This window comes from Mus pahari, chromosome 16 (assembly GCF_900095145.1).
Source record: "Mus pahari chromosome 16, PAHARI_EIJ_v1.1, whole genome shotgun sequence".
In the NCBI taxonomy this organism is placed as follows: Eukaryota; Metazoa; Chordata; class Mammalia; order Rodentia; family Muridae; genus Mus; species Mus pahari.
Window position 1 is genome coordinate 60793793 of NC_034605.1, and position 12994 is coordinate 60806786.

The following is a 12994-nucleotide window of genomic DNA, read 5'->3' on the forward strand; positions in this document are numbered from 1 at the left end:
GAGGGGAGGGGAGGGGAGGGGAGGAAAGAGAGAGAGAACGAAAGAGAGAAAAAGAAGCTGGATGGGTTAATTAGGTGGGAATGGGTCTAGAAGGAGCTGGGGAAGGGAAAATGAATATAATCAAATACACTCTAAGAAATTCTCAAAGAATTAATAAAACCTGCTTATGTTATTAGTTAACTAGAAAGTTACTACCCAGCACCTGCTGTTTGCGGAGCCATACAGTAGTCAGTGAGGAATACCAAAAAAAGTATAAGCCACCATCCTCAGATGAGGACATATCTCCAAGTCCGAGGACCTGTAAGTCATACAAAGCACAAACACAAAAAGACTTGCTGGGCCTATCATTCAGGTCTAAAATATGAACAAGAGGTTTAGCCAGGTGAGGTGGCACAGGCCTTTGATCCTCAAACTCTGGAGGCAGAGGTAGGCAGATCTCTAGGAGTTCCATAATGGGTCTCAGGACAGCCAGGGCTACATAGAGACCCCCTATCTCAGCATCCCCACCCGGTCCTCCAAAAAAGAAGTTTTTATGTAAGAACATCAATGATGACTGAAAGGACCACGTTTTTCCCGAAACAAAATGGGGAGAGATGAGAGAGAAAAAAAAAAAACTCTGAGAACGGAGGATTTGTGGTGGGAGAGAAGGCGTGTGGGCAGCATAACTCTTGGTGGGTAGAGTGCGATGCGTCAGAAAGAGCGCTAGGTGGGAGACGGGAGACAAACTGAAGGCGACTTGTTCAGTTGGTTTGTAAGCTGTCCCTAGAACAGGTTGATCTGAGCAGCCTGCTGAATGTTGAAAATTTTCAACATCTCTAGACAAGAAGCAAATGGGTACTCAGAAGCCGCAGACATCAGCTCCCCTCATGGACCAGTGAAGAAGAGCTCTTCAGTATAGGGACGCTGAGCTGTGGGCGAGACCCCTGTGCCCACAAGCTCAGATGGCGGCAGCCTGGTGCCAGCCGCTCATGCAGGCGGACATGGTCCAGAGCCTTACACTCCTTTCCTCGCTCCTTCCGTCCCTCTGCCAGCCACCAGGCCATTGAGAGAGAGCAAGGACACTGTCCACCTCTGCCCCAAGGCCTCTGGATGCCCCACTGTTCAGGAGACTCCTGTTTTGAAGAGAGCCCAGAAAGAAACTGCAAGGAGCGTGGTCTAAAAAGGTCCTAGGACCGTGGTTCTCAACCTGGGGGTCACGACCCCTGGGGGGGGGAGCGTCAAACAAACTTTTCACAGAGGTCGCCTAAGACCATCCCAAAACACAGATTCCTAACAGTAGCAAAATTATAGTTATGGAGTAAGGAAAATAATTCCATGGTTTGGGCGTGAGGGTGGGGTATCAGCACAACATGAGGACAGGTATTAAATGGTCTCGGCGTTGGGAAGGTTGAGTGCCACTGTCCTAGACTCTTCTTGTGAGTGGGACTATCAGAAAGCACTGGCTTCCTACGCTTTTCTCAGACAGCGGAGTGAAATGAATCACACCTGTTCTCTCTCACAGGGGCCCCGACTCAGGAGGAGCTGTGCACACTTGTTAAAGTATTCTGCAACCTCACGGGTTTAGTGGAGCCCGTGCCCGTGAAACCAGCAACTCACAACTTAGAGGGGAAGCCTTCCTGCCTCTCCCTGTGATCCTCTCTCCTCAAGGAAAATGGTAAAGCCCGTCCCTCGGCGCCAACCCACGGATGAGGAGGTGGTGGCACGAAGACTTCTGCTCCGTAGTCTGCTAGACTTGGCCCTGCAGTGAACACCTTCACAATGGGAAGATCTGCTCCTCGGATAAATGAACACTGTCTGTGTTCCTGCTTGCCGGGAGACAAACCCTGGCTGGCTCGGCCAGCTCGGTCCTGCTCAACCCGAGTACAGAAATGCCTCCAGCTGGTTCCTATTTCATTAAAAGTCCATGAAGGGAGAAACTTGAGCGCCTGGAAGACACAGACCTTGTAGCATCTCTCAAACTTTTGGATACAGGCGAGACCGGTTGTGAGCAAATGTCACCTAACTGGGTTTCTCCCTTACCTATGCCAGCGCAGAAGCCAGTGTCCACCAACATACACACAACAGACCCGGTGTTAGGAAAGCCAGCCACTTGGCATGGCTCTTGAAGATTCAACCACCTCAGTGTGAAGGAGGCTAATGCCCTCTCCGAGGGAGGTCAGCCGGGCAATGCCATCAAATCCCCCCACCAAAGACAGACACTGTGAGCAACGGGAACGCCTCCCTGAAAATGGCAATCCGGGTTCAAGACCGGACTATTCCCAGCACAGGCCAGGAAGTTCCCTCTCTCCGTGTGCTCCACTGCCCAGCAAACCCAGACTTCCCTTGGCAGGAGCCGGGTCTCTGGAGCTTTGAGCCCTGGAAGAGGTAGGTTTCCAAAGAGACTTTTCTGCCCTCGCTCTGCTTTGGGGTTCTGCAGTTGCCAGGATCCGCAAGCCTGCCTAGCTGATGCAAACAAATGGTGGTTACACCTTATGCTCGCTCGCTGCTCATGTTTGCTTACACATGCATACTGCACTCACCACACTTACACATACGTACCTTTCGCCCTCCATTGTGGGAGGCCCGGCAGGGTTAGTAGTCACCAAACTGTGCATGCACCCGGGAACTGGAGCTGCTCGCTGGGTTCTCCCAGCAGCCCCGTGAGGGACCCCGATCAGCAGCCGTGATTCAGCATGGCTGCAACTGAGACCTCCTCCCTCCCAATCCTCCTTCCTCTGACTTACTCGCGGCAGGCTTCTACCGCAAAAGCGACGGTGCTAGAAAATGTCTTACCCAGAGCTCCCTGCAGCCCTTTCAGCTGCTAAAAGCAGCAACCCACTCGCTTCCCCTCCCCCGCAGGCTGGCTTCTCCTCTGTCTCCTAGGAACAGCCACAGCTTTGGCGGCGGCGACCCAAGGGCTGTGCCACCTTTTCAGCTGCTTCCACATCTGCTCAGGCATCCCCAGCCCTAGCGACTAGCCCACCCCCACAGTCTCCTGCCTCCTCCTCGGCTGCACGACAGCGGATCAGAGGGACCCTCGCTAACGGAGAAAAGCTGACCCCTCCTTCTCTCCTCCTCCTCTTAGGCTGTGAGTCTGTGGGCCTGGCCAGATTGCTGGAATGAGGAGGCCCCTCTGTGGCCTGCAATGGAGTTTACCCACCTGGGGAAATATACTTGTGAGTAACATCAGCGCTGCCGGATTCCCTCCCCGAACCCACAGTAGTTCTGAGATGCGACATTAAGATGAGTGGGTTGGAGTGTGTGGGTGTCCCAGAACTGAAATGAATAAGAAGAATTAGACATGAGAGCCAGGGCCAGATGCATTATGTGCGGAGAGAGGGGGAGGTACAACTGAAACAAACCCCCAGTATTACAAAATGCCAAAGACCATTGCAATGAGCACCACAAAACCACCACAACAGAACCGCTTTCTAAGGTCTGCCATACTGAACCATACTGCCATACTGAGTGGCTCCAACTCACGACGTCTACCGCTGAGCTCCCATCTCCAGCCAAAGCCCCTGTGCCCTGTAACCTCTAGATGTTGTCTCTACCTGGAATGGCTCCTCTAACCCTGATCCTTGGGTCTTTATGGAAGCGCAGTAAGTCACAGGTCTTCCGAAACCTTCCCCAAATCACACCAGTGACGGCCGGTGGCCTCCAACATAAACTTATTGTTCACCTCCTCCTAACTGAATGTCTGGGGGAGTTTTGTTTGTTTGTTTGTTTGTTAACATGCCTTGTTTCTCGGGCTACAAGACAATCCTGTGGAAAGCCGGAAGCTAAGTTTGTGTTTTCTAGAACCAAGGCTTAGAGATGATTGGGTCCATTAGCGGTGAAAATTGTCTCGGAAGCTTCCCCAATCAGGAAAGGAAAAGCCAGACACGAGTACCCATCCATCCCTGCTTTAGGACTCCTCACCCACCAATACACCAGGCCTCTCTGGAGGCTCAGAGCAGCACTGGCTGAGTGGGCTTCCGTTGGGTAGCCGATGACCTCACACTCAATCCTTCATTCCCAGGACACTCCCTAAAGTCTCAACTCTACTAATCGTGACTCTACAAAACTTGCCAAGGTCCCGTTTTCCTTCTCGGTATACCCTAGCCGTCTACCTAGTGGTGACGCTTTCCTGGGCTCTCACGTCTGTGGGAACCTCAGGAACATGTTGCTTGTACAGTTTGGGCCCGCTAAGTTTCTTCAGTTGTTTCTCAGAGTTCAGGTCACCAAGCAAAGGGAGGAGCCCAGGTCTAGAAGCTACAGGTGTTGATAATGTGGACTTGACAGAACATTCCGACCTCAAACCAGCTGAGGTGTGAGTCTCGAGGCTTATCTCCCCAGACACGCCAGTGTCCCCTTAGCTGGACCACAACCCAGAATGGTTCTCCATCAGACCAAGAAGGGCACTCACACCCAGCTCTGTGTCTTAGCTTGTTCACAACCAAACCCCTCCTATCTCTCTCCCACCACTTCCCTTCCTCCTGTAATCAGCTTCGTGGTTCTGTTCCAGATATTTCCTCTGGACATCAATCACGGGGGCCGCAAGAAGCTGAGCATCACAAATAAGGAAGTGGAATCCCAGAATCCGTGCCAGAGTGCAGGCAGGTCACTGGGGTAGGCAGGCGGCTGGGTGAGTCACGGGAGGGATATAAAACTGACTTCCCTTTGTGCGTGCCTTCATTCATGTCTTCGCCATACAGGAAAGGGGGGGAGGACAAAAAATCTGAGAAGGAAATCCTTAAGGACTGAATATACTCACGCTTCAAAATGAATGACTAGAGCTGATATAAAGCCTCAGGTGGCAACCTACCTTTGCCATACGACGAACCAGCATCAGCCAGGTGTGTCAGATCACACCCGATTGTCCCACCACCCATTCTCCATGAGGTGGAAGGGAAATGGCCATCCAGGAAAACCATCCACCAGAACTAAGGGTAGCAAAGCCAAGGGCCCTTCTCTATGCTACTGGAATATTTTTCTGGTCTCTGCTACATTTTATATCTCCTACCTGTTATCCAAGCATTCTGTGGGCCACACTCTGACCTGTTCAATATAGGCTAGTGCTCCTGACTGTGCTTCAGCCCCAAGAGGGGCTGCTTGGGGTTCTAGTCGACAGACTCAAAAGGACCAAAGTGGTTCCTGCCTGGAGGAAAGTCCCCATCCTTGACCTGTCCTGAATTTATGTCAAAGCCTGCTACCCACTCCACAGGTTCCTCCTGATGCCTCCAGTGACCTCCACAGTTAGCCAAGCGCACCTGATGAACCCAGATCTCCATCCCAAAGTGACTCATCCAGTCAGGCTTAGCCCGTGAGGAAACCATGCAGACTGAGGGACAGCACAGGCGGAGGCTGGCACACCCCTCAGGGCTTTTTATCCTTTGGGGGTGGGGGGGGTCCAAGAACTCTTTCCCTTCCCAAAGCTGCAGCCCACAGCCAGTGCCCCCTGCTGGTAAGCCTGTGTAGCTCTCATAGCAAAAGTGAAACCACTTCTCACAAAAAGAAGAAAACCCAGGCTTCGGCTGTCCACACACAGATTCGAGAACGAGCATTGATTCAGCTGTAAATTAACGGCTGCGATTATCTTCTCCCTCACCTTGCCTTTCAATTCTTTTCTTTTCTTTTTTTATTTTATACTTATTATTGATTGATGGATTTTTGGTTTTTCGAGACAGGGTTTCTCTGTATAGCCCTGGCTGTCCTGGAACTCACTCTGTAGACCAGGTTGGCCTCGAACTCAGAAATCCGCCTGCCTCTGCCTCCCAAGTACTGGAATCAAAGGCGTGCGCCACCACTGCCCCGCTCAATTCTTTTCTTGATCCAAGGAAAACCTAGTCGTTTTGCATAAAAAAGTTAAATACAGATGACACATTCAAGGCCTGCCTGAGCCAAAGAGTGAGGTCAACCTGGATAACTTAGTAAAACTCGGTCTCACAGAAAAGAAAGTAAAGGTAAGTCTGGGGACATGGTAGTTCTGTGGATAAGCGCTTGTAGAGGGTTTCTGAGACCCGTGATTCGATCTCTGACGTGAGCAGGTGAAGGGGAGCTAAAGTGCTAAATATCCATGGTCACTGATAGCATGTGTTTAATTCCGCCAAGGCTCACTGAGCTCTGCACAGCAGGTGGCTATGGCGTAAATTTCGATGAACTTGGTACAGCTAGAAAGCCCATGAGTTTACAGGCTGGCTGGAAGGATTCCACATATGATGGTAATAACTGAGAGATTTGAGAATAACTGAGAGTCCATCAAAAATCAGCAGAAGACGAATTTCAGTTAGGGAAAACTGGAAACAAAAAAATAAATAAAGTTTAGGGGGCTGGAGAGATGGCTCAGCAGTTAAGAGCACTGACTGCTCTCCAGAGGTCCTAAGTTCAATTCCCAGCAACCACATGGCCCCAACTGTAATGGGATCCAGTGCCCTCCTCTGGTGTGTCTGAAGACAGCAACAGTGTAGAAAAATACTTTTAAAAAAAAATAATAAAAACGAAGTTTAGATCTTACTAAAACTGTGGTGGGCTTTTGTTGTTATTACTCATGGCTTACAAGCACTGGCTGTTCTTGCAGAGGGCCAGAGGTGTTCCAATTCCCAGTTCAATGTCTTTAACTCCAGTTCCAGAGGATCCAGTGCCCTCTTCTGGCCTGCAAAGGCATTGCACACAGTGGTACACAGACATACACTGGGGCAAATAACCATAGGCATAAAAATTAAATCTTAAAAAAAAGGGGGGCGGGGGCTGGAGAAATCGCTCAGTGGTTAAGAGCACTGACTGTTCTTCCGAAGGTCCTGAGTTCAAATCCCAGCAACCACATGGTGGCTCACAACCATCTGTAATGAGATCTGATGCCCTCTTCTGATACGCCTGAAGATAGCTACAGTGTACTTACATAAAATAATAAATCAAAAAAAAAAAAAAAGGCCAGCACAGGCCTGCCTTTAATTCCAGCACTCAGGAGGCAGAGGCAGGCAGGTCTCTATGAGTTCAAGGTCGGCCTGGTCTACAAGGTGAGTCCAAGACACCCAGGGCTCTGTTATACAAAAAAATCCTGTCAAGGAAGAAAACAAACACAAAACTGAACAACAGCAACAAAAAATGTATTAGTCTTTTCTTAAAAACGATTTTAATTACTCATATGTATGTATATATAGGGATGTGAGCGCAGATATATTCTGACCACAGAGGTAGGCATCGGAGCCTCTGGAGCTGGAGTAATAGGTGGCTGTGAGCCACGTGCTTCATTCAGGCATGGTGGGTGGCACATGCTTCTAATCCCACTACCTCAGGAGGCCCAGGTAGTAAGATCTCTGTGAGTTTTAGGCTAGCCTGGTCTATGTAGTGAGGTGCTATCTCAAACAATCAGGGAGGGGGGCATTTATCATTGTATCTGCAACTAGGTCATCTCGACTTCCCATAACTTACATGTGTGGTTTTAAGGGATAAATTTAATACGCTCACATATGTATTGTATTCATTTTATATTTAAAGAATAAAAATTTTAATTTTAACTACTAAAAAAAAATGTCCAGTTCTATGGCACTGAATACATCCACCAATGCTTTACGCTTCCAGAACACTTTCTATTTTTTTTTTTATTCTTATTTATTTATTTATTTATTTTGATTTTTTTTGAGACAGGGTTTCTCTGTGAAGCCCTGGCTGTCCTGGAATTCACTCTGTAGACCAGGCTGGTCTCAAACTCAGAAATCCACCTGCCTCTGCATCCCAAGTGCTGGGATTAAAGGCATGCACCACCACGCCCAGCCCAGGTCACTTTCCTCATTGCCTCTATACCATCTTCCCCCTCAGAGCCAGCGAGCCGGTGTTTATTACCTGTTTGTTTTATTGTTCTGGGGATTAAGTAGAAGGCTATACAGGCTTATCCTTCCCATGAAGCGCCACTCAGACTTAGCTACATTTTATCTCTAGGATATCCCAGATAAAATGCAAGCATGCATCAGCAAGATCTGTCTATCTTGACCTGCCTCTGTCCCTCAGCTAACCTATTTTCATGCCGTGACACGTCCCGGAGTTTATTTCTTACAGCTTGGCAATACTCCATTTTATGTATACATTTGCTCGTTGGTGGACACTGGGCTGGTAGTATTTCCTGAAGGTGGACATTTAGCTGGCTTCCAGGCTTCTGATGTAATGATCGCCTTTAAGCAAAGTTTGTTCTCCTTTGAGTTTTCTCCCTGGGTTAAGTTGTTACAAATGACATCACAGAAACCAAGGACCTGAACACGTCAGTATCTCCCAATTGTTTTCTTCACTATTTATTAAACAAATCTGCACTGTATTTCACTGCCTTTGCCTGCTGCTTCCTGCCACTTGGTGACTAGCGCTGGCAGTGTCAGCTATGAGAGGACAAGCACTGGATCAAGGCACAGAGAATGTCTGCAGAGGGAAGAGAGCTCCCCTAACCCTGCCCCAAGCTCTCCCCACAATCTGGATTTTTCTCAGTGTACACACACACACACATACACACACACTCACACACATACTCTCTCTCACACACACACACACACTCTCACACACACTCACACATACTCACACACACATACTCTCTCACACACACACACACTCACACATACTCTCTCTCACATGCACACACACTCACACACATACTCTCACATACATACTCACATACTCACACACTCACACACACATTCTCTCTCACACACACACTCACATACTCACACACACATACTCTCTCACACACACACACTCACACTCACATACTCTCTCATACACACACACATACACCACACACACACATACTCTCTCACACACACTCTCACACACACACACACCACCCCCACCCCACACACACCACACACACTCACACACCACACACACACTCACAACACACACACAACACACACTCATACACCACACACATACACATTCACAACACCCACACACACACTCTCTCTCTATCACATACACACCACACACACTCACTCACACACACACACACACACGCACTCACACACACACAACACACACATATGCACTCACACTCATATACCACACACACATTCACAACACACACACATACACACACACCTATGCACTCACACTCATACACCACATACACATACACTCACAACACACACATTCACACACCACACACACACATACACACAACACACACTCATACACCACACACACACACTCCTGCACATCAGAGATACCCAAGGTCAGTTCTTATGTCCCAGTGTTTACTAGAAGGACTGGCTGGCCTCAGAGCTGACATTCACTGAAATGGCAATGTTAATGCTCCCAGCGGGGCGGAGCGAGCAGGGCCTGGGAGAGAAGAAAAGGTGAAGACAGCTACAGTATACTTACATATAATAAATAAAGAAATCTTAAAAAAGAAAAAAAGTACCCGCTCCCAAAAGAAAAGCTGGGGTTGGCAATAATCACCCGGCTATAGAGCCTAGGCACAGTAACCACAGGGGATGGCGGGGACATGGCGGGGACATGGTAGGGACACTTCCTAAGTTCAAGTGCCTGCATAAAGGCCAAACACTACACAAATGGGCCATTTAAAAGAACAGCGGCGCCAAGCCAGATACGCTAACGTTTTACCTACCGCAACCAAATGAAGGTTCTTTTTGGCCAAAACCCATACAGCTATGGAAGAGATTGTTAGACTTCAATCCAACTAGCTCCAAACGCTCCCTCATAAACCATCATTAAAAGCAGTTATACCGAGAGAACGGAAGACAGAGCCCGACAGCGGCTTTCTAAACTCGGATCATGCCATTCCTCTACTCAAAGGCTTCGAATTGCTAGGCGGCGCCCTGCAATCTCGGCATTCGGGGGCTGAGGAAGATCTATCACGAGTTCAAAGCCGCCCAGGCTGTATGGACAGCACCCAGCCGGCCGGCCAAAGTGAGGCCTTGTCTCAAAAACTAAACACAAAATGAAAACAAGAAATAATAATTACCATGGCCCAAAAGCAACTCGGGGAAGAGAGGTTCTATGTGGCCTACAGGTTACAGTCCATCATCCAAGGAAGCCAAAGCAGGAACTTCAGGCAGACACTGCCCTGCTTCCTGTCCAGCTTCCTGTCCAGGCTCACCTGTCCCAGGCACCACCCATGGTGGGTTGGACCTTTCCCATAACAACAGTGACTAAGACAATCCCACCCAGATTTGCACACAGGCTAATCTGAAGGAGGCAATTCTTCCAATGCAGGCTCCCTCCTCCAGGATGTGTCAAGTCAACAACCACATTAATCTTCACAGAGGCAAAATCTTTACAATGGCCTACTTCCCAAACCATAATCTGGTGCTCTTTCACCTCACTGCCTACTCCTGTGCTCCTCTTCCCTCAACTACAGCCACCCTAGTCAACGGCCAAATTAAAATCTTCTGTATTAATTTAGTAAAAAACTGAATTCCGACGCTAAGAACACCCATGGTACACTAGACTCCAACCTGAAGCTAGTAGTAGTTCATGCTCACTCACTACTTTTTGAACCATCTCGCTGCTCCAAAACTGACATGACTAGTTTACAAAGGAAAATTCCCAACATACACGCCCTTTCAATTACAGAAAACTGATCTGCATTTTCACCAGAAACTGGTGAAGGGTCAAAATGAGGAGATCCCAGAAGACCCTGTCAATCACGGAGCCCATTCCTTCCCAGGGAACCTCAAACTATCAGTTACTGTGGAATGGTCTCAATCTAGGACAACTGCCATTTTTTTAGACCTATTAATTTTTTGTATGTGTATGAGTATTTGCCTGCGCACATGACCATGCACTGTGTGCGGGCCTGTGTCCTTCAGAGGTCAGAAGAGGGTGCTGGATCTGCTAGGACCAGAACTATTGACCGTTGTGAGCTGCCGTGTGAGTGCTGGAGATCTCCTCAACGGTAACGCGTATGCTCCAGCCCCTGGGAGCCGCCGTTGCTCACTAAAAGTCTCAGGGGACTGATAGTTCCAAAACTAAATAAATGAGTCTGCACCCTACAGCCGGTTTGCTATTATTAGTCTTGGCAAAAACAATAGAATTTAAATGGCTGGGGTTTTTTTTTTAAAGGTCTCTGTGACCTCATATTCAAAAGGGCCAATGACATAAGGTACCCAATCTATCATGCTCTGCATGTCAGCTAAGCAGTGGGACTGTCCTCTGTGGCTTTGTAAAGCCAGTTCAAACACCTGTCACATTTCCCCGTAACAGAGCCCTCCTGTCTATAGGCCCAACACAAATGCCAGGACTCTCATAATTGTTTTAAGTTTTCACCATCCAAACAAAACTATAGGTGTCTTAAGAGGAAAAGGCTGGCCCCCAGTCAGCTTAGTAGTAAATCTTTTGTTGGATGTATAAGAATGAGTCTAAGGGTCTCTCTCTCTCAAAGACTTAGCAAATAATTACCGAGAATGATCTCAAAACCCCATCAAATCATAAGAGATCTAAACAATTCCATAGTCTAGGAAATAAGTTGACTTACCAGGTTAAAGAGCAAATGTAAGTTCTCTGTCTACAGATTCACCCCTCTGACCCGGGGCAAACATCACCCAGCTCCTCCAAGTCTGTTGATTCTCCATCCTCTTGAGCAAGCTTCATGATACAAACATTTGGTAAATCATTTACATCTCAAGCAAAGGCTAATGCTAGCATCTATTAACATACCGGGATAGTCCGCCCTTCTAAGTAGGACAAAACGGCGTTCACTGTTATGATTTCGGAACTCACTCTGTAACACCTTCAGAAGGGCAGCTGAGCAAGCTGGCACTCAGAAGGCAGCGGCAGGCGAATCCCTGAGTTTGAGGCCAGCTAGGACTATGTATGCGAGAGCCAGCTCTCCCCCCCCCCCAAAAAAAAATATTTTTAAAGCTGCAAGATTCCTATCTCCTATTTTTAACAGCTTAACAGTTAGGCAAACTGTTTAAGTTATGAACCTGTAGCCTGGTGCAACAGAGATAATAGGACCTCTTCATAGAATGAGAACTGAAATCAGAAATAACACACACAAACTCTTAATGACTTCTTAGGCTTTCAAGGAACTTTTTATCGAGTGGGTTGGGGGGTGGGACTATGTCGTTTTCCATTGTTAAGAGAGCAGGAAAAAAAAGAGTCAAGTCATCTGCTATGGGACCCTCGGGAGAAGACAGTCTCTTGTAGCCTGGTAGTCTTGGCTGGTCCTTCCAAAAAGCCCAAAGAGCACCCATCTGTGATCCTAGCACTGGATTTGCAGAAGGATCTCAAGAATTCAGGGCAGCCTGGTCTACATGGCAAGTTTCAAGCCAGCTAGGGACAAACAGCAAGAAAAGGAAGTAGGGGGTGGGGAGCAAACCAGGCCAAAATAAGGCTGAGAGGTTCTATCATACTGACACTGGAATTGGAAGATCTATCAAGTGTGGATGTTAGACAGGTCACACCCATACACTAGCTAGAGGCAGACAATGCTCAAACCCACCACACTCCAAAGCACTTTCAATTAGCAGGCACGCAGGGAACAACCTACATACAAGTGATCCAAACCAAGAGTGTAAGCAGCAAGGGCTACAGTTCAACACTCCTGTCACTTGTGATCTTGAGGCAAGGGAACCCTAAATTCCCAATTTCCAGCCAATCTCTCTCTCTTTCCTAAAATCAAGAATCCACACTACGGTATAGCCATGAGCACAATCCAGTCACACTTGATAGGGCTTTATGAATCTAAATCACTTCTAAACTTTAAGCATTTGAAATTCTGGGGTCTGGAGATGACTCAGCTTTTGAAGAGGACCCCACACCTGGCAACTCAAAGTCACTATAACCCAGCTTCAAGAGATTTAATACCTTCTGGACACTGCAGAAATCTGCACTCACACACGCAATTTACCTTTCCTCAAAAATACAGTTTAAAAAAAAATATATTGCCATCTTTAAAGATGTCCCAGGTCCGTCAAAAATGGCTCAGCTGGGGGCTGGTGAGATGGCTCAGTGGGTAAGAGCACCTGACTGCTCTTCTGAAGGTCCGGAGTTCAAATCCCAGCAACCACATGGTGGCTCATAACCATCC

At 48.0% G+C, this 12994-nt stretch overlaps 1 protein-coding gene across 5 annotated transcripts in view; it reads right to left on the reverse strand.

Annotated features, from left to right (window-relative positions):
- The window catches only part of Klhl3 (kelch like family member 3), a 120317-nt gene extending 108808 nt beyond the window's left edge, over positions 1-11509 (reverse strand). The window contains exon 1 of one of the 5 annotated variants that reach the window (XM_029547556.1): positions 11438-11509. Coding sequence is in view for 1 of the 5 variants with exons in the window: in XM_021215608.2 (XP_021071267.1) it covers positions 2539-2594 (56 nt within the window). In the remaining 4 variants the exon portion in view is untranslated. Of the gene's footprint in view, positions 1-2538; positions 2741-2772; positions 2845-3139; positions 3200-11437 lie in introns of those variants that run through there. The other 4 variants (XM_029547557.1, XM_029547558.1, XM_029547559.1 and 1 more) reach the window with 4 other exon arrangements.
- Positions 11510-12994: the final 1485 nt, after the last annotated feature.